Source organism: Colius striatus, chromosome 5, assembly GCF_028858725.1.
Source record: "Colius striatus isolate bColStr4 chromosome 5, bColStr4.1.hap1, whole genome shotgun sequence".
Classification (NCBI taxonomy): Eukaryota; Metazoa; Chordata; class Aves; order Coliiformes; family Coliidae; genus Colius; species Colius striatus.
The window spans coordinates 55,453,507-55,476,564 of NC_084763.1; the positions used below are offsets into that span (position 1 = coordinate 55,453,507).

A 23,058-nucleotide genomic window follows, 5' to 3' on the forward strand; every position below is an offset into this window, starting at 1 on the left:
GAGTTTCAGCTTACTGATACAGGAGGAAAATAGAGAACTTTAGAATTTCCACCAAGAAAAATGACTTTCATAGAAGAAAACTTTGTGCTTAATCTTGCATTGAACTAAAACAAGTGACAAATCATAAATCATTTCACATGATCTGCAAGAGGTGAACCTGCTTCTGCAGGGGGGTTGGACTGGATGATCTCTAAAGGTCCCTTCCAACCTCTGCCATTCTGTGATTCTATGAAAATAGCAGAATGAACAAACACAAAAACTGCTATGCAGGTCCACCCTTCTGGTTCCTTCCTTGGGGAAAATCCCACTGATTAGGATAGGACTCAAACATACAGGTAAAAACTGACTTTTGGTTTGGTAAATAGATCCCCTCAGAAGAAAGGACTCGTGCTTATAAGAATTAATAAAGGTTTCCATTTCCAGAATTACAGCAGCCAATAATAAACCATGGAGACTTGGAAAACAAAACCACATTGAATTTATAACATTACCTAAAATATTAAGAGCATTAGCTTGAAGGTAAGGATAATCTGTCTTTCTAATGGCAAAGCTGAGTTTGGAATGAAAGATGTTTTGATGTACTGACAGAGCTAAATTGTGATGAAGTTGATGTTAATTCCTGGTCATTTAAAAAAGGAATATTTCAATACCTTTTGTTTTTAAAGAAGCATTCTTTTACCTGTATGATGCTTCCAAGCTTTGTCCATACATAAGCTCAAATTTTCTCTCCTGAGTCAAAGTAACAAGAGTTCGAATATTTTCTATGGCCTCTGAAGCAATCTGTAGCAGAGACAAATATCCATCAGCAGAAAAAGCAACATCATATGGGGATTTTGGAGTATCATCTGGATCACAGTATAACTGCAACAAAAGGATGGCTACACTACTGTTGAAAGTGTTGCTTGCAACATTTGCAGATCTGCTGCTGATAATAAATCCAGTTCATGTGAATTACAGCAGTCAAGTTGAGACATCACCCATTTTAGCACAGGGCAGCAATGGGATTTTATTTTCTAGTAGGTTTGTGTAATGTGTCACAAGGATGATGCCATGCAGCTGGCATCTCTGCAGGAGCCTAGTCAGAATACACTGAGCAAGCCTACATCACCTGCAAACCCATTTGGAACAGCAGGGTAAACATATGTCTAGGTTTTTAGAAGCAACTGGTGATTTGGAGTTAACTCATAAATGATCTTCCCCAGGGGGCATTCTCAGCATCTTTTGAAAATCAAGTGTCTTTCAAAACTCCTAAAAGAGAAACTCAAAACCACTAACCATTCCTAGAAATGTAGAGGCAAATTTTCCTGGCCCATATGGCAGTTTGGCATCTCATTCCTATTGATTTTATGTCTTTGAAACTCTTCCTGGTTTGCCACAGAAGAGAAAATATTAAAAGCTTTCCAAAGTGATTACTGATCCCACGTATCCAATGTCAATTGAGAACCAGTGCCTTAATTTTCTTAATGCTCCCCAAATATGAAGGGAATTTACCTTAATTAATGAGTTGATTAGTATCATCAGCAAATCTTAATAACAGCAGTTGATTTAGCCTTGTTCAAGAGCACAGCAAATCAAAACTCAACATATAAAGCACAGCAAATTGAAACTCAAAGTATAAAGCATCTTGGAAAGTGGTTTTGTAAAGTATGTTCATTGCAGCTCCTAATTGAGCTCCTATGTTCTCCTTTTATGGGGAAAGAAACACTACAAATTATCCACTGCCTAGAAAGTCATCTAGGACCCAGCACTTTCTCATGTATTGCCACCCATGTAGGACTGTTAGACTGTGGAATCCCACCCCATTCACAGAAGCCTCTTGTGGTGTCTGTACCACTCTCAACTGTGTGATTGTGGGTTGTAGCAGAAGCAAATGGACCCTATTAAGGTGTATGATGAATTCTGCTTCTTTTAGCTCTGTTGTTTCTGCACTGCCTTTCAATGATCACAGAATCTTAAGGGTTGGAAGGGACCTCAAAAGATCATCCAGTCCAACCCCTCTGCCAGAGCATCACTCTGTCATGGGTGATGATGACATTTCCCCATAGGCAGTTTTCCAGGAAGAACTCTTTTACAGAGAAGAGTAGAAAAGAGCTAAAAATAGATGCATGTGGCTTGTTTTCCTCCAGGTCTGCTTGAGAGTGAAACACTTTGCTGAATTGCCATGGAAATACATATGTCTTAAAATTCACCAGACACTGGGGATATGCAAAATATTGTCTTAATTAATATGGTCTGCTAAAAGCAGATAGTCAGGTCATCACCTAAAAATCATGTACTTGTTCCTACAACTGGTCTCCAAGGAAGTTGACTTGAGATAATGACAATCAGCTGTAAACTCTTTAATGGAATGCATAAGAATGCACTCAACAAGGTAATTTGTTTGGCAAACCTTCATGAATAATTACTGACAGTATTTCCAATTCTTTCTTGATTGCCCTGCCATGGAAAGAAGCCCAGGCTTCTTTTTTCAACACATATTCTTTTAGTTTCTTATTTGAACATGTGCCAAAACACCTCTAGGGTTGTGAATCATCAGCCTTTAGTGTAACTAAGTGCAGGAAAGAGATTGGAAACAAACATGACTCTCAGCCTTCAACTCTGATAGAAAAAGGAAAAGTGTAGCAGGTGTAAAGAGTCTAGCAGCTCCAAAAACTTAGCTATGCCTATGCATTGTATGATCTGGAATGAAACAGAGCAAACAGGTAACAGCTTTAGCCAGACCATACAATGATTGCACTGGATGATTGTTTCAAAACACTGTTGTGAGGCTTGCTAAATTCAAGTTGTGTTCTAAACCTGTGTAATTGAGGATAAATAAAAGATGGGTTAATTCCCTTGAACTCTCTTGACAATCTGTTATGTTTTTACTGGGAAAAAAAAACCAGATTAGAGAATATTCATTTATGTTTGCCAGGGGACAATGTTCTGCAGGTGCCTTGTGATTGACCTTACAATGAATCATTGCTATCTACATTTATACCAAAATGCCTGGCAGGCATTAGTGTAAAAAACCCCTAGGTGTAAACACCCCAAACCATTTTCTAATCCACTTGAAGGCACAGGAATGTCTCTGAAAAACTTTCCTAATACAGATCATGGAAAGAGAGAATAAGATTTGCTGTGCCCAGATGCCTCTGCTCAACTGACCACAGTGCAATGGGAGGAAGGGAAAGGACAGAGATCACGTAGGTGCTGTGCTGCTTGGGGCATGTCAAAAACCAGTCCCCACAGTGTATGATCTGCCCTGACACAGTGCATCTTGAAAAGTGAGCAAACAGTTCTCCTCCAAGTTACAAAGGGAAATAACACCCTCCTGCTGCCACAGTCACGCTTTTCTTTAAGTAGATTCTCAGGCTCCTCCTTCCCTTCCCAGCTGAGAGAGGAAGGAATGAAAATCAGAGGAAGGGGTTGCTAGACACAATCAGCTGTGCTGTCACTGTGATGTTTTCATGGGTCCTTGTTACTGGTAGTTTCTGTATTGTGCATTTTCATAGTAAGCCCACAGACAACTGCAAGATGAGAGAAAGAGAAGATATGTGACAAGTAGGGGAGACTGGCTCTGAAAGGACACACAGTGGAAAGAAATGAAGAGGAGAGAAAGCAGAGTGCTGAGAAAGAAAGGGGAACCTGACTGCAGACTCAGGACAGGCATGAGGGACCCAGGACTTTTTAAATGCTTGGTATACTCTGAATGCTTACAAATCATTGGAGGACATAAAGTAATAACTCATGCTTTCAGTTTTCAGCTGAACAATACAACAATGCAGACTTTTACTTCTTTGAGTGTATTCTTGATCCATCTCCAATGTTTCTATTAAGCAATACTCTGTAGTACAACATAAAACCAGAAGAAAAGGTCACTGAACCCACCTTTCCTGAGGTTAGCAGTTCCTTCTTATCTTTTTTTGCGTGTCCAGCAAGCATCTTTATTTCAATCATTCCTGTTATAGCAATAATTGGCATAATGGCTAAAAGCAAAAGAGTCAGCTGCCAGCCATGGATAAATGACAAAACAATCCCAGTCCCAAGGTTAGCTACATTTTGGGCAATTAGTGCCAGCCTGGAACCTGTAGCCTGGAAAAGAGTGGAACTGTTGTAAGTGACTCTGTGTTGTTTGAAAACTAGACCAGAAATATTTGTAATGTACACAATTGAGATTTATTCACCAGAGGACATCTGAAAGTTCTTAACTGGGTCTAAACATCCTGCACAACTGAATGCTTTACCTTTTGAAAACTCACTATTGTACAGATCACTCCCTCAAGCCTTCTCTATCTTCCCTCCTCTTACATCCACTCACTCAGACTGACAGCCTTTGCTTTCAAGTTTTGCCCAAGAAAACACAATGTTGTTTTGTAACTCTCCCCTTTTCATACAGAGAACCATGACACCAAACTTGTCAGGTCTCCTGAAACATGACATTTCCAAACTCGGGCTTTGAAACAAGAACTTTTTTCTCCCTGAATACTTTTTAATCATTTTTTCTCACTTTTAAGTTTAAACACAAACACAGAGCTGTAATTTTGTTGGTATTCATAACATTTATCCTGGAAACATAATGCTGTCTAGGCATCTAAGCAGGCTGGATAAAGAACAGACACCTTGGGTGACTCATTTATACTAGTGCTGGCAGGACTGAACATCAGTATGAATGAAAAGCAAAGGGATGTGTTGGTAAACCACACACACATACATGTTTGTATATATATAAACAAATACATTACCTACTATTATCATACATTTTGTGTGACATCAAAATAAACATGATTTAAGAAGTAATATTGCATTGTTTAATAAACAACAACGGCTTCCAGATGACATGTTCCTATGGGACCTGATCTAGGTGAACCTGCTTCTGCAGGGGGGTTGGACTAGATGATCTCTAAAGGTCCCTTCCAACCCCTACTATTCTATGATTCTATGACCATATGTGCAGGGTTTCTACCTGTCAAAAGCAGTCTGTGACTTGCTAAACCAGATATGAGAAAGGCCAGTGCTTGTTACTTACTCCTTTCACTTGTGAGGCATCATTAGCAAGCCTTGTAATTAATGCTCCAGTGCTATTTTTGGGATCATCAAACCAGCTGATCTCCTACAACAAGAAATAGAGTTATTATAATCTTTAAAACTTTAGTCTGCACATGATCTAATTGGCCTATATAAGGTGATTTAGTCACTCCAGATTACAATAGGAGCAGTGGCACAGGCTGCCCAGAGGGTTGTGGAGGCTCCTTCCTTGGAGGTCTTCAAGACCCACCTGGACATGTTCCTGTGTGACCTGATCTAGGTGAACCTGCTTCTGCAGGGGGGTTGGACTAGATCATCTCTAAAGATCCCTCCCAACCCTACCATTCTGTGATTCTGTGACACACACAATATAGTGTTCTTTACATGTAAGCATAAATACAATAGACCTAAAAGTTTAATAAAGACATAGGAACACAAAACTCAAACCTAAGTTAACAATCCATTCATATCCTTTTTGCAATTGCACAACCATGTTATTTCATATTGAATGCAGCTTTAGAAGGCATTTTTTTCTTGTCAATTTAACATGGTTTTGGTGATCAGATACTCACTAAACAGCAATACCAACGAATCTGCCACTCAGTGGCAATTATTTGAATGTATAATGTTCTTCTAAGAAGTTAACTAACTAACCAATACACTTTCTCCTGTTATAAAATCTAAAAATAAGTCTTAATTGTCTGTCAGTACTGAGACAACTGTAAGACTACTGAGAAGAAGTGTTTAAAAAAGCAGGAGTGTTGCTGCAAAATTTCTGTAGTGTCTGAGAAGACATATGTAAAATGACATGCAGTGCTGGGAGGTGACTCAAGACTTCCTCCTCTTCATCTGGAAGATGCTAAACTGAGGGAAATAAAAGTCTTGCCAACCATGTAGTTCTGCATCACAATAGCAATTCAGATGAAGTGGCTGCTTTGGGGTTACATGATATGGAGAATGGACATGTGTTGGTGCTAATACACAAAACTCTTTCAGGTCCCACTTCTGTAGTGGCTGAGATTGAACATGATGCCTTGTGGACACTATTTTAACATCAGAGTGAGAAAGCAATGAGTATAATGCCATTACTTGACTCCTCAGACCATGCAAACCTCTCTGGTACCTTTAGGATCTTTCATGCTCTTCCTCCAGGGATTTGTTTGGCATGGTCCTAGAGACCTCACCTTCTTCCTGGGCTAGTCTGAAAAGTCTCATGGGACTTAATTTCCAAGGAGGCAACCTATAATCCTTTCCAATATAAACCAGAAAGAAGGGGCATCTGAGCCTCCAGTGAAAGGAGTTAATGAAAGGGAAGCTGATGCAGCTCAGGTTGGCTCTGGGAATTTCCTCAAGAACAGAACAATCCTCTGTGGAGACCAGGAAAACTTCACCCACCCTACAGGATGAAGAAGGAGTGGGGTCATGTCTGTTTGGAAACCTCCTCTTTGGTCCCAGGCTTGCTGACGTCTCAACGTGATTGGGATAGATGGGTGTCTGTAGTGAGTGAAAGGCAAAGGAGAGATGTGTCTACTTGCACACTGCTCTGCATTCTGCTGCCTCAGGGATCCCATACACACTTACAGCTGAGAGGGCTTCCCAGTTTGCACTGTTCCATTAGACACACTGCAGTGCAGTAGGGATGCTGAGCAGCTCGTCACTGTGCCAGCCCTGGGAAGCAGCTAATGCCAGCCATCAAGTGGTGGCGATAAGGCTGGTTACACATGCAGTTAGGATCCTTGCCATCCTCCTTGCTGCTTAGCAACTGGAGACTGCTGTGCATGGATGTCAAGCTGATGATTTTCATTCTGCTGCTGAATGTACTGCTACTGACAGCAGAGCCCTGTTCTTACCTCAACTCCTACCATCACTACACCTTTGCCTCTGTACCAGCTATCTAGGAGCAGCTGCCAGTTTAGTGAGTGCAGTTAGTCAGATATCCAGGTCCTATAACCTTCACTAATAATTATTTGGGGCTGAAGGCCAATCTGAATTTTAGGTTCAGTCTGTCAGAGTACTTTGCCTGGTCATCAGTCTAAAGGTGCTTAGATTTCATTAAAGAAACTAAATAAACCTTTACCTTTAAGCTTCCTTTAGCTTCCTTAAGCTTTCTTACACTTGACCTGTAGTTATAACAATAAGAAGGTTTTTTTGTTATATTGAAATTGCTTGCTGTTGTTTTGACTTTTGCATACAGCACTTAGCAAGATAGGAGTAAAGATTTGAGGAGTGTTCGAAATGCAGGGATACTTCTTTAAAAATCCCTTTCTCCTATTCTAGAAATATGATGAAAGGGAGAGTAGATTTTATTATGAAAACCTGGGCATTTTTATTTGTTTTACTGAGATTAAAATGTGAAGTTCCTGGAATAGGCGTGGGAGGAGACTGAAAGAGTATTATCTGGGCTCATCCTCTGGCCATTGACCCTCCGTGCATCTCTGTGGGTGTGCAGATCACTTTTATCACATAGCCTGACGTAAGCCTTACAAGTACAGGCTAAGTCTCTGAAGGCTTGTGTAGATTAGTCCAAACTCCACTTGCCCATAGTCAGAGCTGGTCAGCTGCACACACAGCACAGCATACATGACTATGACTGCTGGTAAAGAAATGGCCCCTATCCAACCAGAAGAAAAGCTGAACATAGGAACACAGTTCCAATGCACTCACAGTACAGACACATGCCTTGAATTACCTACTGCTATCTAAATATTTAGCCTTTCATTTATCAACATGTATGCAAAATAGATGTCATAAAATCTGCCTGGTTTGTTCACCAAGGTATAGTGAGACTGACAATGACAGAATTATCAGTTAATGTTATTTTACAAATGGTTTTTAAGCCATTTAAAACATCTATCTGGACCTCTTACAAAGATGTAGCCTGTTCAGTTTCTAAACTGAGCTAAAAAAGCCCATCAGTGTGGTATCTTTATGGATATGGTTGCAGCATGACTACTGAAGACAAAGACAGTTTATAGCATGGAAACAAACAAGCATTTCCAAAGCTCCAGAAAGAGAAATATATGCTTTTACCTGTCTCAACATTGCTCTAAATGCCATGGATCGAAGTCTCATTGTAAGGATTTCTCCAGCTTTGCCAAATGTGAAGCCCTGTTTGAGAAAAAAGCCCCAATGAAACAGATTCTTTATTACCTAATCACAGCTTTCATCTTCTTCAGAAAGTGACCATCTGTATATACTATTTAAAAGAATATTGCTAAGTAAAAAAGAGTCTACCTGAACTAAGGCAATCAAGGGTTTTACAAGCTAAATTTATCACTTACAATGGCAGAGTAGAGAATGAGACATTGTGTTTTAAGAAACAAGTGTTTGCCATGTAATAGTCTGCAGGCATCACCATAAAGTTTTTTAGTTTCAGGAGTTTTTGTCACAGCTGATCCCAAATGGAAACTGGTCACTCCGAAGTAACAGACTTGGTGCTATCACAGGGCCCTGTACTCATTTTAGGCACTGTACAAGTACCAGGGATTTCCTTCTCTCTCTCTAAGAGTTTACAATCAAACAAACCCTGTAGTGCTACTGGTTATTTTCTAGTGGAAGCCTCTGAACCTGCACAGATACCCACTGACTACAACACAGCTCAGCATGCACAGATGTACTGATGAATCTTTGACTCCTGGGCCAGACTATGTAAGAAGAGACAGAAAGACACGTTTGGATGGGGAGATTTCCATAATAGCTATATCACAAATTTGTTTTCCTTTCTGAGGGCATCACAGAAGTAGGAATTTTGTGCTTGGTTCTGCCTTAAGAGAAGGAAAGGGTTGGAGGTCGTTTCAGGAAAGGCAGAAGGGAGCAAGGTGGTGTTCACAAGTCTACAGATGATTGTACAAGGCTGCCTTAAGTAGCTAAGCAATAACTAAAGGGATTGGTGCATGCAAATGAGATGCACATCAAGTCACATAACGGGTGAACTGATTTATTTATGGACTTTCATGCAATGTGTGTAATTCTGTGCTTTGGCAAATACACATGCCTGTGTTAAGTTACATGCACATAGGCATTTAGACTCTGTTTCAGAAAATGTGGTCAAAAGTATTTGATTCTGTAGAAGCGGAAGGATGGATCCCATGGACTGGAGAGGTGGATTTGCAATAGTATTTAACTTTCACTGTATGGAGCTGTGAGTAATGTTAAATAAAGCATATGATGTGGTCTTTCTCAGTTATTTTTGATATGTTTTCTTAGACATTCAAAGGGCTGAGTTAGTGCATATATATGCAGAGCAGTTTCAGTGCAACCAGGTCAGACACTGACAGACCTGTTGCACAGGGCTTGGAGCAGATATTGAGACAACTATTTAGTTGATAGAAAAGATAAACCCTGATCTAAACCTGTGTTGCCAACATGACTGTCAGTACCTGGCAGTACTGGCTTTTCCTGCACAGGCTGTGGTGAGGTGAGGACCTTACACCCAGACTCTCCTTTGCTGGGGAGATGGGGGTCAGCTTATAGCACAGAGAACATTTGAAACCTTTTACTATATTTTGAACTTGTCTGATAGTGAAAGTTCATAACAATTTTCCTAATGCACTACTTAACACTAGGGCACTAAGAACACAGCACAGTTGAGATATAGTGCCTCAAGTACCATGAACAACTGGAGTAATAAACTTACCTGAAGAAAAAAAGTGACAAAAGAAATGATTCCAAAGCCTAGGAAGAGCAGTGCATATGTGCTGTTTTTCTCCTTGATGGCAACTTCTCCTTTTTCTACGAACATCTGTAAGAGAAAATGTGAAAAATGAATTAAGTCAGGCTGCATTAATTTCCCATTATTGTTATGTACATGCTGCATGCATTCCATACCCTTCAATTGATCTATTGAAAGTCTATTTCTTGTGTTTTCCAACTTTGAAGTTTATAGTGATTGTCCCTGTCTTGTGAGTGAAGACTTCACTGGTATTTTGACAAGATCAGAATGTCAGTGAACAACCTGCATCAGTAAATTTCCATTGCAATTCACACCTGCAAAATACTGAGATATGTCTTAAGCCTCTGGAATAGTCTGGAGTCACTGAAGATGACTGGATATTAAACAGTGACTAGTTAGTGAGAGAGAAATATGGAAGTTGTTCTTAATACAATGTGTTCTGATTTACAGACCTGTTAATTTTTTAGGCAAAGGCTCAGCAATAAACTGACTTCCATTGCTGTTTGCTGTGTGTTAACAAGCAAACAAAAATATTTACACTTTAGGGAGAGTTTGCTTTGTTATGGAAATAATTTTCCATTCAAATCTTCCATTAACTTATTTATCTCAGTGGATAAATGAATACTAAAGAAGTATTGTCTTCAAGCCATCATCATACTTTTATATATGGTAAAAAAAGTCACAATTCAATAAGCAAGATCATACAGTTTTGGTTTCACCAGGTTCATAGAGCAATAAAGATAATGCTCCTAAGTTTGGGTAACAAAAATATGGTTTATAAGGTTTGAGGTCTTCAAGGTCTGTAAGTCTTTTAAGTAGAGAAGGTTGTATGCTGTTGGTTGTTGCATTGTGTTTGCATACCTTGGATTTTGAGTAACTGTCTTTCTGTGGTTTTAATTTTTTAGATGAGTTTTGATTTGCCTTAGTGAAAAAACTTTATCGGTTGCTCACAAAGACTTCAGTTTACCTGATTGTACACCTTGGTCTACAGCAATGAAATTCACAGTGCCACTGTTTACATTCTCTAACAGGTTATGGATAAATCCTATCACACTTGAAACCATTTTTAGATGTGTTCAGAATAAATTCATGTTTTAGGAAGTGTCTTAATTCTATTTTTCCCAATATATATCTTCTGTCATTTGTCCAAATAAAGTGTCACTATCTCCAGAATGTCATTTCCTTCTCTAACACCATAAACTCAGGATAACAGAAGTTCTCTCTATAATATAAAGTCTGCTTTAGTCAGAAGTGTTATCTCACATTTCTTTCATCTTGTTGGTTTTGCACTGCTTTGCTCCACATCATATCTTCTGAAAGGCTATGGCCAAGCATACATGGGCAAGACAGTACACAGATCACCTCTCAGGCCCACACTACTCACGCTGACATAACTCCTTTCTTTAAAGGAGTAAGAGTGAAGCATATTCAGGTAGGTCACAGGAGAATCTCTCCCTATTTCAGCATCAATGAGCTGATCTGCTTGAGGACGTGCAATGTGCACACTGGGCTGATATTTTGCATTCTCTGTAGCAAGGATCTTTGCTTGTTCCTCAGCTTTGCAGCACAAATTGATAAACAGTATCATGTAGTTGGTTTATCATACAGGTAATCAGGAAATGATAACAAAAGGTAAAGCATACAATAAAGACTTTAACTGCTTTGTTTTATACTCACCCCTATAATATCTGAAATGAGGACTGAAAATATGGGTTGCAAGCCTCCATTGATAATTGCACATAAAGTTCCAATAACCATGTATGGCCACTCAGTTTTATTCAACTTCATAATTTTAAAAAATGAAACTGGAGGTATGTTTTTATCCTAAAATAAAAGGATCTCATCAGAATAAATACATTAACAGAAGGAAATGAGACACATGTACATTCTTCGTGATAGGTTCTTCATCCCATAGTTCATGTTGGGAAACCCCAAACTAACTGTTCTTTAAAAACTGTATTAATTAACTGCAGAAACTCCTACTACTGCTATTAAAGGATAAAAGTGAAGTTAAACACCAATGAAAGCTACATAAGCTATGGTTTCTTCCAGCAACAAGGATTCGAGCCTTTCAAGGCTGAAAGGATTAGTCACAAATGCCATTTACCCATCATAAGAACAACCAGAAACAGAAATCACTCATTTAAATCATGTTTTGCATTTGATGGTATTGAATGCTAAAAGAATTATTCTTTACTTGTTACTGAACACAATCAATAATTACATCTTAATTTTCAGTGTATATATATTCTGTTCTAATATATATATTCTATTCTAATATATATATTCAGTAGATAAGCTTAATTTTCAGTAATGTATTTACTAACAGAGACATTTTTGCCAGTAGTTGGCAAAGTATTTAGATTAAAATAATAATTATTCCCTGTTCAGGGTGTGTTTTATGAGTTACATGACTAATTACCTAATTTTGCTTTTCTTCTCTAAGTAAATTAATTAACGTGCTACTTAAGCTATTCCTGCACTCAAGTACTTTTGTTTTGTAATATTACTCAAAAAACTATTTAAAGCATAACCAAATAAAAGAGAAGTTTTAGCTTCAGGGAAAAAGTCTGTTCTCAAAGAATTCTTGTGTGATTTTGTCACTTTATGAGTCTCGAGCCAGACACATGGGATGCCTTCCCAAATGTTGTTAAAAAGTTACTCCCTCTTGAATGGGATCACATTTCTTTCTTATCTCATTAGTTACGGAAAACACATGCAGGTAAGAATACAGAGACACTCACAAGCTGACCAGCTTCTGTATCAGGTTCATCATTCTCTATCCTGAACCTTTTCATGCTTTTCTGAGTGGATCGTCTTTTCAGTCCAGCTACTATTGATCCCTTCCATGCCTCATCTGAGGTAGCTGGTGCATTATCCTCGTCCTGTAAATGATCTTCAGTTCCTGATGCCTGAAATGAAATGATATGATGCTAACAATTTTTTACTGCCATACTATTCTGCACTTGCAAATGATGGTCAGTAGTAAATAACAACAGTTTCTGTTGTTAGACAGTTTCTGTTCTACACAGAGATATTTTTTCTCATTTATTGTCAAGTTAAATTGTTCTGAAAACATACAGAAGAGTTAAACAAGTTAATTGAATAAACACAACAGAAAGTCTCTTTAAAGTCCAAAAATTATGGTCAGAAAACCAACAAGAAGGACCTTCAATATGAGGAAAGAGCTATGAGAAACAGGAGCAAGACCACCAGCTGCTTCAGGCTTGAGGGAAACTGTTTGAGAAGTTCAGGAGAAAAACTGAAAGATAAGACAAATATTCGAGATAGACTGTGTCTGAATGACAGAATTTCAGGAGCCTGAGTCACTAAGATGCTGGTGATTTGTGAAATACTTGCTTAAAAGAGTTTGTTTTCACAACAAGGGTGAGAGGCACTGCAGCGGATGACCTGAGGAGGGTGTGGAATCTCCGTCCTTGGAGGTATTCCAAACTCAACAGGACATGGTCCTGAGCAACCCTCTCTGACCTCAGAGTCCTCCCTGCATTCAGAGGGCTTGGACTAGATGAGACACTGTGGTCCAATCTGAGTTATTTGATAATTTTATGATTTGGAAAGTAGTCTGAGAATCTGTCAGCTCCAGGATTTCACTTTTGCCACAATCTTAATTTTACCCTTCTCACAGACTTCATTTGTTTTGTGTTGTGTTTTTTAAGAGATTTTTTATTTTTGCTTACAATTCTTGTAATTCACAACTTTGAAATGAATTTGCATGTTTTATTTAATGTAGAATTATCTCAATGTGAAGTTTATCACTCTTCAGTTAAGCTTTTTCCTCCCCTTAGAGTTGATCTACTTGAGAAAACACTGCAAAGTTGGAGTTGCATTTGAGAACAATTCAATTTGATTAACTCAATAGCACATGGTATGGTAAAAGGCATGAAAAAATATGGGTGAAAAAGCTACCTGCATATTAACAAGCTTGTAATAAATTCCCTTCTGTTCCATTAACTCATGATGAGTCCCTTGTTCTGCGATGACACCGTCTTCCAATGCAGCTATAAGATCTGCGTTTCTAATTGTTGACAAACGATGGGCAATAACAAGTGTAGTGCGGCCTTTCCTGACCTGGAAACAACACAATGATGGTCTCATGTTAGCATATTTAAGAAGTATTTAAGCATATTTAAGAAATATTTTAATTGAAAAGTTTTCCTTAGAAATGGTGTTCTGGTAAAGACCAAAATGGTCAACTAAGAAGTGTTGATTTTCACAACATTCCTCAGTTCCTCCAAGGTAAACTAAAGCAAAAATGTAACAAACCAAACACTGAAAAACATGTTTTAATTTAAAATATTAATTAAGGCACTATTTTTTTCATGTTGGACTATTACTTTCTAGATAGAAAGATCTAAACTTTATTTTTTGAAACTGACCCTTCAATATCGTCCCAGGTTATGTCTCCAATTGTAGCTGAAAGAATCTATCATTAAGCAAGTCAGACACAATTCTGTTTCAGAGCATTTCACAAACATAGAAATTAATCACTTAGCAATTTTACTTGTTCTTGTTCACTCTTGCTCGCTTAGCAATTTTACCTGCTCTACTTGTGTAGAGTGTGATGGAGTGTGCTGGGAGAAGTTACTGTTAACGTCTCATAATTCAACAAGTAAACCGAAACTTTGATTCAGTCTTTAAATCTTCACTTCACATTTGAACTGGTAGAATCATAGAATGGTGGGGATTGGAAGGGACCTTTAGAGATCATCCAGTCCAACCCTCTGCAGAAGCAGGTTCCCCTAGATCAGGTCCCATAGGAACATGTCCAGGAGGGTCTTGAAGAACTCCAAGGAAGGAGCCTCCACAACCCCTCTGGGCAGCCTGTGCCAGGGCTCCCTCACCTCACAGTGAAATAATGGGTTAATAAATGTTATACAGTTAGAAAATAAAACTTCAGAGTGTGGAAAATTTTCAATGAATTTCCAGCTAAATCTGATATCTTAATATTGTCACATGACTTTAAGAACCGGAGTGACAGCAGCTGAAACCATCCTGTAAATAAATGGTAGGCATGTCCTTGGTAGTCTGAAAGCTTCACCATGTCTGAGGTGATCTTAAAAAGGTAAAATCACATCAAGACGTAGAAGAAAGTGAAGCTAACATGCTTAATTATAAAAAGCAGAACATCCCATCCACATAGACAGTAAACAGAAAGGCAGCAAAGGCTTGGCAAAGCCTGCAGAGAAATGTGGTCTTCTCTAGATTTGCTGTAAATCTTCTCTAGAGGTATAGGCTCAGTATAGCAAGGAAGGTAAAAAGTAGGCAAGAGGTGGATAAATGAATACTTGGCATACAATAGCTTAGTTTTGCCTTGCTTAACATCAGTAATTTCAGGGCCAGACAAGTCTGAACAAATCTTTCTGGCATGCTGTGCCAGGAACATCAACAGAGATTCACCTCACTATATGACATATTTTAAAGATAGATGGGAGAGGTGAGAGGCTGAGTAACTTGTTTAAACTAGCTGCAAGTATTTTATATTGCAGCATTTAGCTGACATCCCACTGAATGTGTCAATCAGCAGCTCTATGCCCTTCAGTCTCTGGGTTTTCATAGGGCATGAGTTGGGAGAAAGATCCCTGAGTGTGGCAGCTGGCACAGTTTCACAGAGTACTATAAATTATCAGTAACTAGGACAGAGTATTTGATGCTTACTGAAGTTAGTGGCAATTAGACATCCAAGTAAAAGTTAGGGACTAAAATATCCTCGAAGATGAGAATGTAGATTCTGTTGCTTGATTCTTCCAGACACAGTACAGCACAGTGGGTAAAGTACTTCTGAGGCATAAGACATCCCTGAGTTGTCTTTGAATTACTTTGTAGGGTGCTAATCAGAACATCACCCACACACATCCTCAAACCTGCCTGAGAATATTTAGCTCTAAGCCTATGTTGAGCTCTCCATTGCTCCAAAGACTATAGCTCGCTTGGGAAGCTGTGGTTCAGCCCTATCCGTAACATCATTAACTGAATTCCATGGGCACTTGCAAAAACATTTCACCACTGAACAGTTTGACCTGACAGAGTCAGTGCTGGCAAATTTCAAACCAGATTTATACATTTATTTATGCTTAAAACCATTTCCCTATTCATCTCCACTTAGAGTTCCCAATCTTTGTACAAACAGACAAATTGTAGCTTGCTTTAGATGTTTTAGAGATCTCTTTTTTCTTACAAATGAAAAATACTGACCTTGTCCAGGGCTGCCTGCACGATTGATTCACTCTCAGTATCCAAAGCTGACGTTGCCTCATCGAGCAGAAGAATTTTAGGATTGCGAACCAGAGCCCGGGCAATTGCTATTCTTTGCTTCTGGCCTCCACTCAGCTGTGCCCCTCTTTCTCCAACCACGGTTTCAAACTTCTACAAGACAACCACACACATTTTCACAACACTCAGTGTCACAGTCCTTTCCCCAAAGAAAAGCAACAGAAAGAAAAGACATGTCAATGTCAGTAACCTCAGCAGCGTCTTCTCCTTCCTCTAAAACACTACAGGACAAACACTCACTTGGATATACCTGCCTAATCATTTGTGTCCCTGGAATTCTAAGAGCTCACCAAATGCCCACCAAGTCATGACCTAAAGGTTGAACATAAACACTATTCTCAAAAGTTACAAGGAAGATCTGCACAGCTCTGCTCAGTCACAGCTCCAGGAAGAGCTTCCTCTCTCTACAAGAATCTGAGCAACTATTTGGCACAAGGAGACTTAGGAGACATTCTTTCTGCAGGGCAGTTGCTTTGCTTACGTTGGGTAGCTTCATGATGAAGTCATAAGCATTTGCTTCCTTGGTGGCTTTTTCAATCTCTTCCATGGTGATGTCCTCACGGCCATAGCGAATGTTTTCTGCAATGGTAGTTGCAAAGAGCACGGGCTCCTGGTTCACCACACCAATGATCTCCCGCAGATACTTGACATTTAAGGTCTTGATATCCTGCCCATCAATGGTAACCTTGACAAAAGGAAGCAGACAAAAAGAATGTACTGTTTTGATTAAGGAACCTCTCTCCCTTGGTTGGCAAGTGGCTTTTTAGGGAATTTGCTTTAGCAGGGGGGGTTAGACTAGATGGTCTCTGGGAGCCTCTTCCAGTCCCTACTATTCTGTGATTCTGTAATTCTGTGACTTTACCAGCACATTGGCACAAGGGCAGTGAAATCAGAACCAGACTTCCAACAGCTGTGACACACAGAGCAGTCATCTCACTTGTCATGTCTTACCATGCCTTCCTTGGGATCATAAAATCTCTGGATGAGCTGAACAGTTGTACTTTTCCCACAGCCGCTGCCACCAACCAGGGCCACTGTCTGGCCACAATTAACCTTAAAATTCAAGCCCTTCAGTACCTGTGCATGTAAGAAAGGTAACCAAAACCATAACAGTGTGTAAAAATGTCAGTAAAAATTAGAAGAAACTCTAAAGACTGTGATAAAATTTTGCAAGACAGCTTTAGCTAGTAAAGGGGAACAACTACTTTTGGAATTGTGGAAGCCTGAAGTGGAGTTTATGGGGTTTTACTGCACTATGAAGATTCTTCCTTCTGCTCAACACTTCAAAATGTGGCATTTCATATCTACTGCAAAAGTGAAGAGATCTGCTTTCCATGCAACCTTACTTGCTCCTCCCTTGACCACCCAGTTTCAGGCAGGTAGCAAAGATGCAAAAACTGCAGCTGTAGAGAAAAAGAACTTTTCCTTCCCTCTTATGCTGCTGTTTGCCTATGGAAGCTTTTCCTTGTAGCTTTCTCTAAAACTTCAAGCAGAGAGACATTTGTAAACCTCTCTGTAATGAGATGAAAAAGAACCTGTTCTTGGATAACTGTTTTTAGTTACCAAAGAGGAACAATTTACATATTTGGTTTTGGATATTTATATAAGACATTATATTATTACACTATGAGTAACCCAGTAGGAAGTCATCAAGAGGAAGTTCTTAGCTTGAAAGAAGTGGGAGAGTTGATATTTCATGAAACTTATATTAGGACTCAAGACTTGGTGAGAACAATCTTCAAATGGGCGGGTTTTGCATTGTAAATGCAATAGAGCAGGTGTTGGATCTGCTGCCAATTTCTGAGAGAAATGCTGTTACCAGATTTAGTGTGGACAATTTGGCAGTGTACTGCTGTAACACTTTTACTGAGTTAAGACAAGTGTTCTAACAATTAGTATTTATATTTGTGACTTAAAAGAATCTCCAACATTTTAGCTTTTAGTGGAAATTTCATCTAGTTACATTTTGTTTTCAACAATTGGCTCTAATTCAGCTGACTAAACACTTCTGGCTAAAATATGCTATCACTTCTGAACAAAAAGCAAAGCTTTCTATCATTTCTATGACCTTTTTTTTAATTAAGTTATAGCAGTTGTTTTTCTTTAAGGCAATCAAGTGATCTCAAATGGAAGCCGTATCACCTTCATGTGTAATACCTTGACATCTGGCCTAGCAGGATAATTGAAGTAAACATTTTGGAATTCCAAATTCCCCTCCACATCCTTTGGTTTATAGCCTGCATTGGATGAACTGTCAATTTGAGGTTCCTGTGCAGAATAATATGTCAAGAAAAGAGAAAAAAACACATTGCTTAGATTCCTAATTACATTTGAGAATGGTACAGGGCTAAGGTATGTTAGGCAGTAATGTTACCATATAATGAGGCATAGCAGGGATTATTGCAAAGCAGCTGCAACTACTCATAGATGCACGAAGCTGCCAGTCCAGGTCACTGGCAGATCTGCTGTCAAGGTTGAGTAACCAAGGCAAATGCTCAGGGCCTTAAATCTCCACTGGATTAAATTAAGGAATAGAGAAAATAGTCTAAAACATCAGAGAAAGGAATGAGTAAACCTATACATTCCCATTCAGGCAGTAATTTGTAGAGATAACTACACTCCTTCCTTTAACATTCTGTAGGACACAGCTCCTGTGCCATACAAACACGGACACGGGACTAGGTTTTGGTGCATTTGTTCTTGTTTCTACCCAGAATGGTCTAGAATCAGGACCAGTGCACTAACATCCAAAGACAGAAATATAGCTTGCATAGATACATTCATTTTAAGATAGCATTGTAGTCACTATGATATTATAGTAGCAAGGTTACAGTCCCTGCCAGCCATCCAGTATGTATCAGCTTACAGTCCCAGGCAGCCACTATGTACCATTAGTCTGGTCAATATTATAGCTCAAACCAATCTTTGCCAGACACATTGCTGCTGTTACTGGTATCTCAGTTACTTGAGTTACCATGGGTATGATTGCAACAGCTACATTGACATTTCTGAACTACAAGGTAGATGTGACTCCAGAGGTTGAAATGTCAGGAGATCCCTCAGTAGTGTTTCATAACTGTTGTCTGATGCCTCAGACATTTGAAGCACAAGTCTAAGTATATTTCATATATAGTATTTTAATAATACATGTAAGATTTATAAACTATACACATATTTTTATACCATTTGGTATAGCTCATGAAAGTAGAAGTTCCATTGCCAGGTAACTTCAGATGTAGACACTGTAGCTGGAAAGAAATACTATCAGTAAAGTGAGCATAGTTACAACATCTTCTCTCAGTTGTTGAGTTGTGGAGTTTCAAGAATGAAAATTCAATGAAAATTTGCAATACTCTTTAAATTTTTCTTTAACTTCATCTCCTGAATTACCAGATAGAACAAAAACTGGTGGGAATTTGCATCCTCCTCAGTTACTGGCTCACATTCCAATATTCCCAACACATTCAAAACATGTTAGGTAGATGTTTTAAATATTATGATATTGTACACACCATTGCTAATTTTGATTCAGAAAAGAAGTCAAGTGTTCAACACTTTTGGATGGCAGACATGGCAAAGATACTCACATTGTCTATAACACTAAAGATTGAATAGGCAGCTCCTCTTGCATTGGCAAATGCCTCCATACTTGGCGAGGTCTGTCCAACACTAAAAGCCCCAAGTAATATAGAAATAAAGACCTAAAGAGAAAAAGACAACCCACCACATAATAAATAGCTGGGAATGTTTAGGTCTAATTAAAGAGCTTCATTTGTCTGGAAATATTATCATTGCTTTGTTTCATGCATGCTGTGCAACGTGAAGTCTACAATCAAACAGGTGACAATCATTTAACAAAAGGTAAAAACATTGATATGAAGAAAGGAGGTCAAATTTCTTCCCTCCACCACTGGACTATAAGAAGGATACTGTGAAGGGCACCCTCTGTGTTCCCCCTAATCTTCCTTTTGCTGCTGATGGACCTGAAAAGCCCCTTCTTGTTTTCCTTTACTTTCCTGTCCAGGTTTAATTCTAGAAGGGCTTTAGACTTTCTGGTTGAACCCCTTCATGCTCTGACAGTGTTCCTGTACTCTTCCCAAGAAACTAGCCCCTGTTTCCACCTCTCATAGATATATGTCCTCTCCCTGAGTTGTCCCAGCAGATCTTCATCCATGGAGGCCTCCTGCCTCCATTTCCCGCTTTTCTACAGTGTGGGGACACACTGATCCTGATCTTGGAGGAAATGGTGCTTGAAGATGAACCAGTTTTCTTGGGCATTTCTACCATCTAGGATCCTATACCCTGAGCTCCCTCCAAGGGCACAATCCTGCTTGGTGCCCTGCTTCTTCCACGCAGGATCTTGAACTCATGGTCACTGCAGCCAAGGCTGCCCACAACATTCACATCCCAAATCAGACCCTCCTTGTTTGTTAGCACAAGGTCCAGCAGCACACCTTTCCTTGTTGGTTCCTTGACCATTTATGACAGAAAGTTGTCATCAACATTCTGTAGGAACCTTCTGGATTGTATGTGCTTGGCTGCGTGGCTTTGCCAGCAAATATCAGGGTGGTTGGAATCCCCCATGAGGACCAGAGATTGTGATTGTGAGGCAGCTCTCAGTTGTTTGTAGAGGCCTCATCCCCTTCCTCCTCCTGATCAGGTGGCCTGTAACAAACTCCCACAACAGCATCACCTCCCTTACCTTGCCCCTTAATTTTCACCCACAAACATTCAACCCACCCATCATTCCCACCCAGGTAGAGCTCAATGCACACTAATTTCTCTCTGACATAGAGAGCAACTCCACCTCCTCACCTCATTGGCCTTTCTTTCCTAAACAGTACGTAACCACCCATGGCTGCCTTAGGTCTGACTTGTTCATGTTTGGCTGGTTTTTTCTGAATTAAAATTTACAATGCAAGGTCACACATTCCAGTTAGATTGTACAGCAGCTACAGTTCAGTCTTGATCATAAATGTTGTCCAGCTACACGTGAATACATACTGTAAAGACTCTGCCAATTGTATAATCATCGGAGAGGATCAAAGTGGTTCCATACCAGAAGGCCAAGGCATATGATGCATATGTCAAAAAGAAAGCAATACCCATAGAAATATTGGCTGAAATGGCCTTTTTGATACCAATGCGTTTGGCATCTTCTAAGTTTCTTTGATATCTAGAAGAAAAAAACCCAAAATATCAGAACATATGGGAAATGACTCTTTCTTTCATGGTATCTAAACATAAGTTTCCCATAAAATACATCAAAGATACACAAAATATTTTTGTAAGGAGTAATCTAATCCTGATAAACATCTCACTAAGAGTAGAATAAAACATATTGCCCATCTTTTGTGTTGTGACAGACTGAGCTGATCAGTTTTACCTGGAACAAGTTCTGGATGAGTGGAAAAGGCTGTGGTGAACAGTTAAACATTTAATGTGGTGATTTGCAGTGGAATCTTCCAACTGTGAATGGCTATTACTGATGCTATGAAGAAAGATAAGCAGTGCCTAGCCATGGGAAGAACTGGCTGAAAGGTATCTCCTTCTAATGTGCAAACTCCATCTGAGCATCTTGGTGCAGGTGTCTAGGATTAAGGATAAACTTTCTGAGGGATTAAAGTATAAAAGCCTGGACACATTCCTATGTGACCCGATCTAGGTTGACCTGCTTCTGCAGGGGGGTTGGACTAGATGATCTTTAAAGGCCCCTTCCAACCCCCACCATTCTATGATTCTATGAAAAGTTGGGAGAACCTTATCTGAATTCTAAATCCAGTTCTGACATATAAGAGGGTTAATGAAAGCAGAGTAATGTTAAAAGAGTAAACAAAGCAGTGACAGGAGAAAGAAAATATTGGTATTGGATCAAAAATAAAGGTAAGAAGGAAGGCATGAGCATTTAAATAGATTATAAAGAAAGGAAAAATGGTGATATGGAGAAAATGTCATTAATTGATGTCAAAATCTCTTTGATGATGAGTGTAGAACATATTACTGGGACAGTGCTTGTATCTGAAGTCTGGCTTGGATTTGGATATGGACATGGAGAACAATTCAGTGAAAAGCATGTGACTGTGAGAGACATATCATAAATACAGACTAAAGAATCAAATGCCAGCAAAGCTGTGTGACCCATGTGCTCTGGAAAGTGGGAATAGCTCCTCAGTCATGAAGTTTTCTTCTTAAATAGTCACTGAACAAACAAAAGGATGCTTTTGTTTTTAGAATTGGTTTAGGGCTACTGAGAGAAAGCTGGTTATAGATAAAAAACCAAAGATAAAATGATTACAGGTTGAATCAGTTAAAGTAATTACAGATGAACACACAGAAAATAGCTTTGCAACAGGAGTTTTCCAGTTCACAGGTCTTAGAAAGTAAGAAACATTGAGATGATGATTGCATTGGGAATAGCTCTGAAACTGTACCTGAGCCTCAACTTTCGGTACAAAAACAACCCCATGGTGCCAAAAGCAGGATGACCAAACTGAATTAAGGTATTTTAATTATCACATCCAAGCAGTAAGGAAGGAATGTACCTTTCATGGTGATCATGGACTCTTTATTCCAGAGCATTGAATAAAGTAGCAAATGTAACACTGGCCCAGTAGTAAAGTCTTTTAGTGGCTATTTTCAAATTGTGGACAGAGCTACTGGACTGAAGTATTACAAAAGAAACTGTAACCTGAGAAATTAGAAGCTTGTAGCTTGCCAAAACCAAAAAAGCTCAAAAACAAATCCTGAAGAGGATAATAAAATCATAAATAAAAGCAAATAAAAATGTACTAAATGAAATGAAATGTGTTGTGGGTTATGAAAGAGAAGCATTAATCCAATTACTTGCCTTTAATACTGTCTTTTCCATAGAGGTGAGACACAGTAAAACTAATCCATTGGGACTTCATTAATGCCATCTAATGCCAATTCATCCTAAAGCCATAGGATGAATTATTAATTAAACAGTAGCTGCAAAGTACTGAAAGAAGAGTAAGTTAAGGAAGTGTTTGAAGCAAGACAGTGGTGTTCAGTGGGGAGTTATAATACTCAAGGGAGTTGACAACATGAATTCTTCAGCTGGTGTTGGG

At 39.1% G+C, this 23,058-nt stretch overlaps 1 protein-coding gene across 1 annotated transcript in view; it reads right to left on the reverse strand.

The window, feature by feature from the left end:
- LOC104558530 (ATP-dependent translocase ABCB1-like) overlaps nt 1–23,058 on the reverse strand; it is a 41,582-nt gene that overhangs the window by 6,457 nt on the left and 12,067 nt on the right. Inside the window, exons 9-22 of the mRNA XM_061997420.1 lie at nt 20,975–21,146; nt 19,558–19,671; nt 18,128–18,238; nt 16,922–17,047; nt 16,452–16,655; nt 15,893–16,063; nt 13,607–13,768; nt 12,424–12,591; nt 11,357–11,503; nt 9,644–9,748; nt 8,038–8,115; nt 5,009–5,092; nt 3,871–4,074; nt 680–780 (exon numbers count right to left, since the gene is read on the reverse strand). Coding sequence (XP_061853404.1) covers nt 680–780; nt 3,871–4,074; nt 5,009–5,092; nt 8,038–8,115; nt 9,644–9,748; nt 11,357–11,503; nt 12,424–12,591; nt 13,607–13,768; nt 15,893–16,063; nt 16,452–16,655; nt 16,922–17,047; nt 18,128–18,238; nt 19,558–19,671; nt 20,975–21,146 — 1,947 coding nt within the window. The remainder of the gene's footprint in view (nt 1–679; nt 781–3,870; nt 4,075–5,008; nt 5,093–8,037; nt 8,116–9,643; nt 9,749–11,356; nt 11,504–12,423; nt 12,592–13,606; nt 13,769–15,892; nt 16,064–16,451; nt 16,656–16,921; nt 17,048–18,127; nt 18,239–19,557; nt 19,672–20,974; nt 21,147–23,058) is intronic.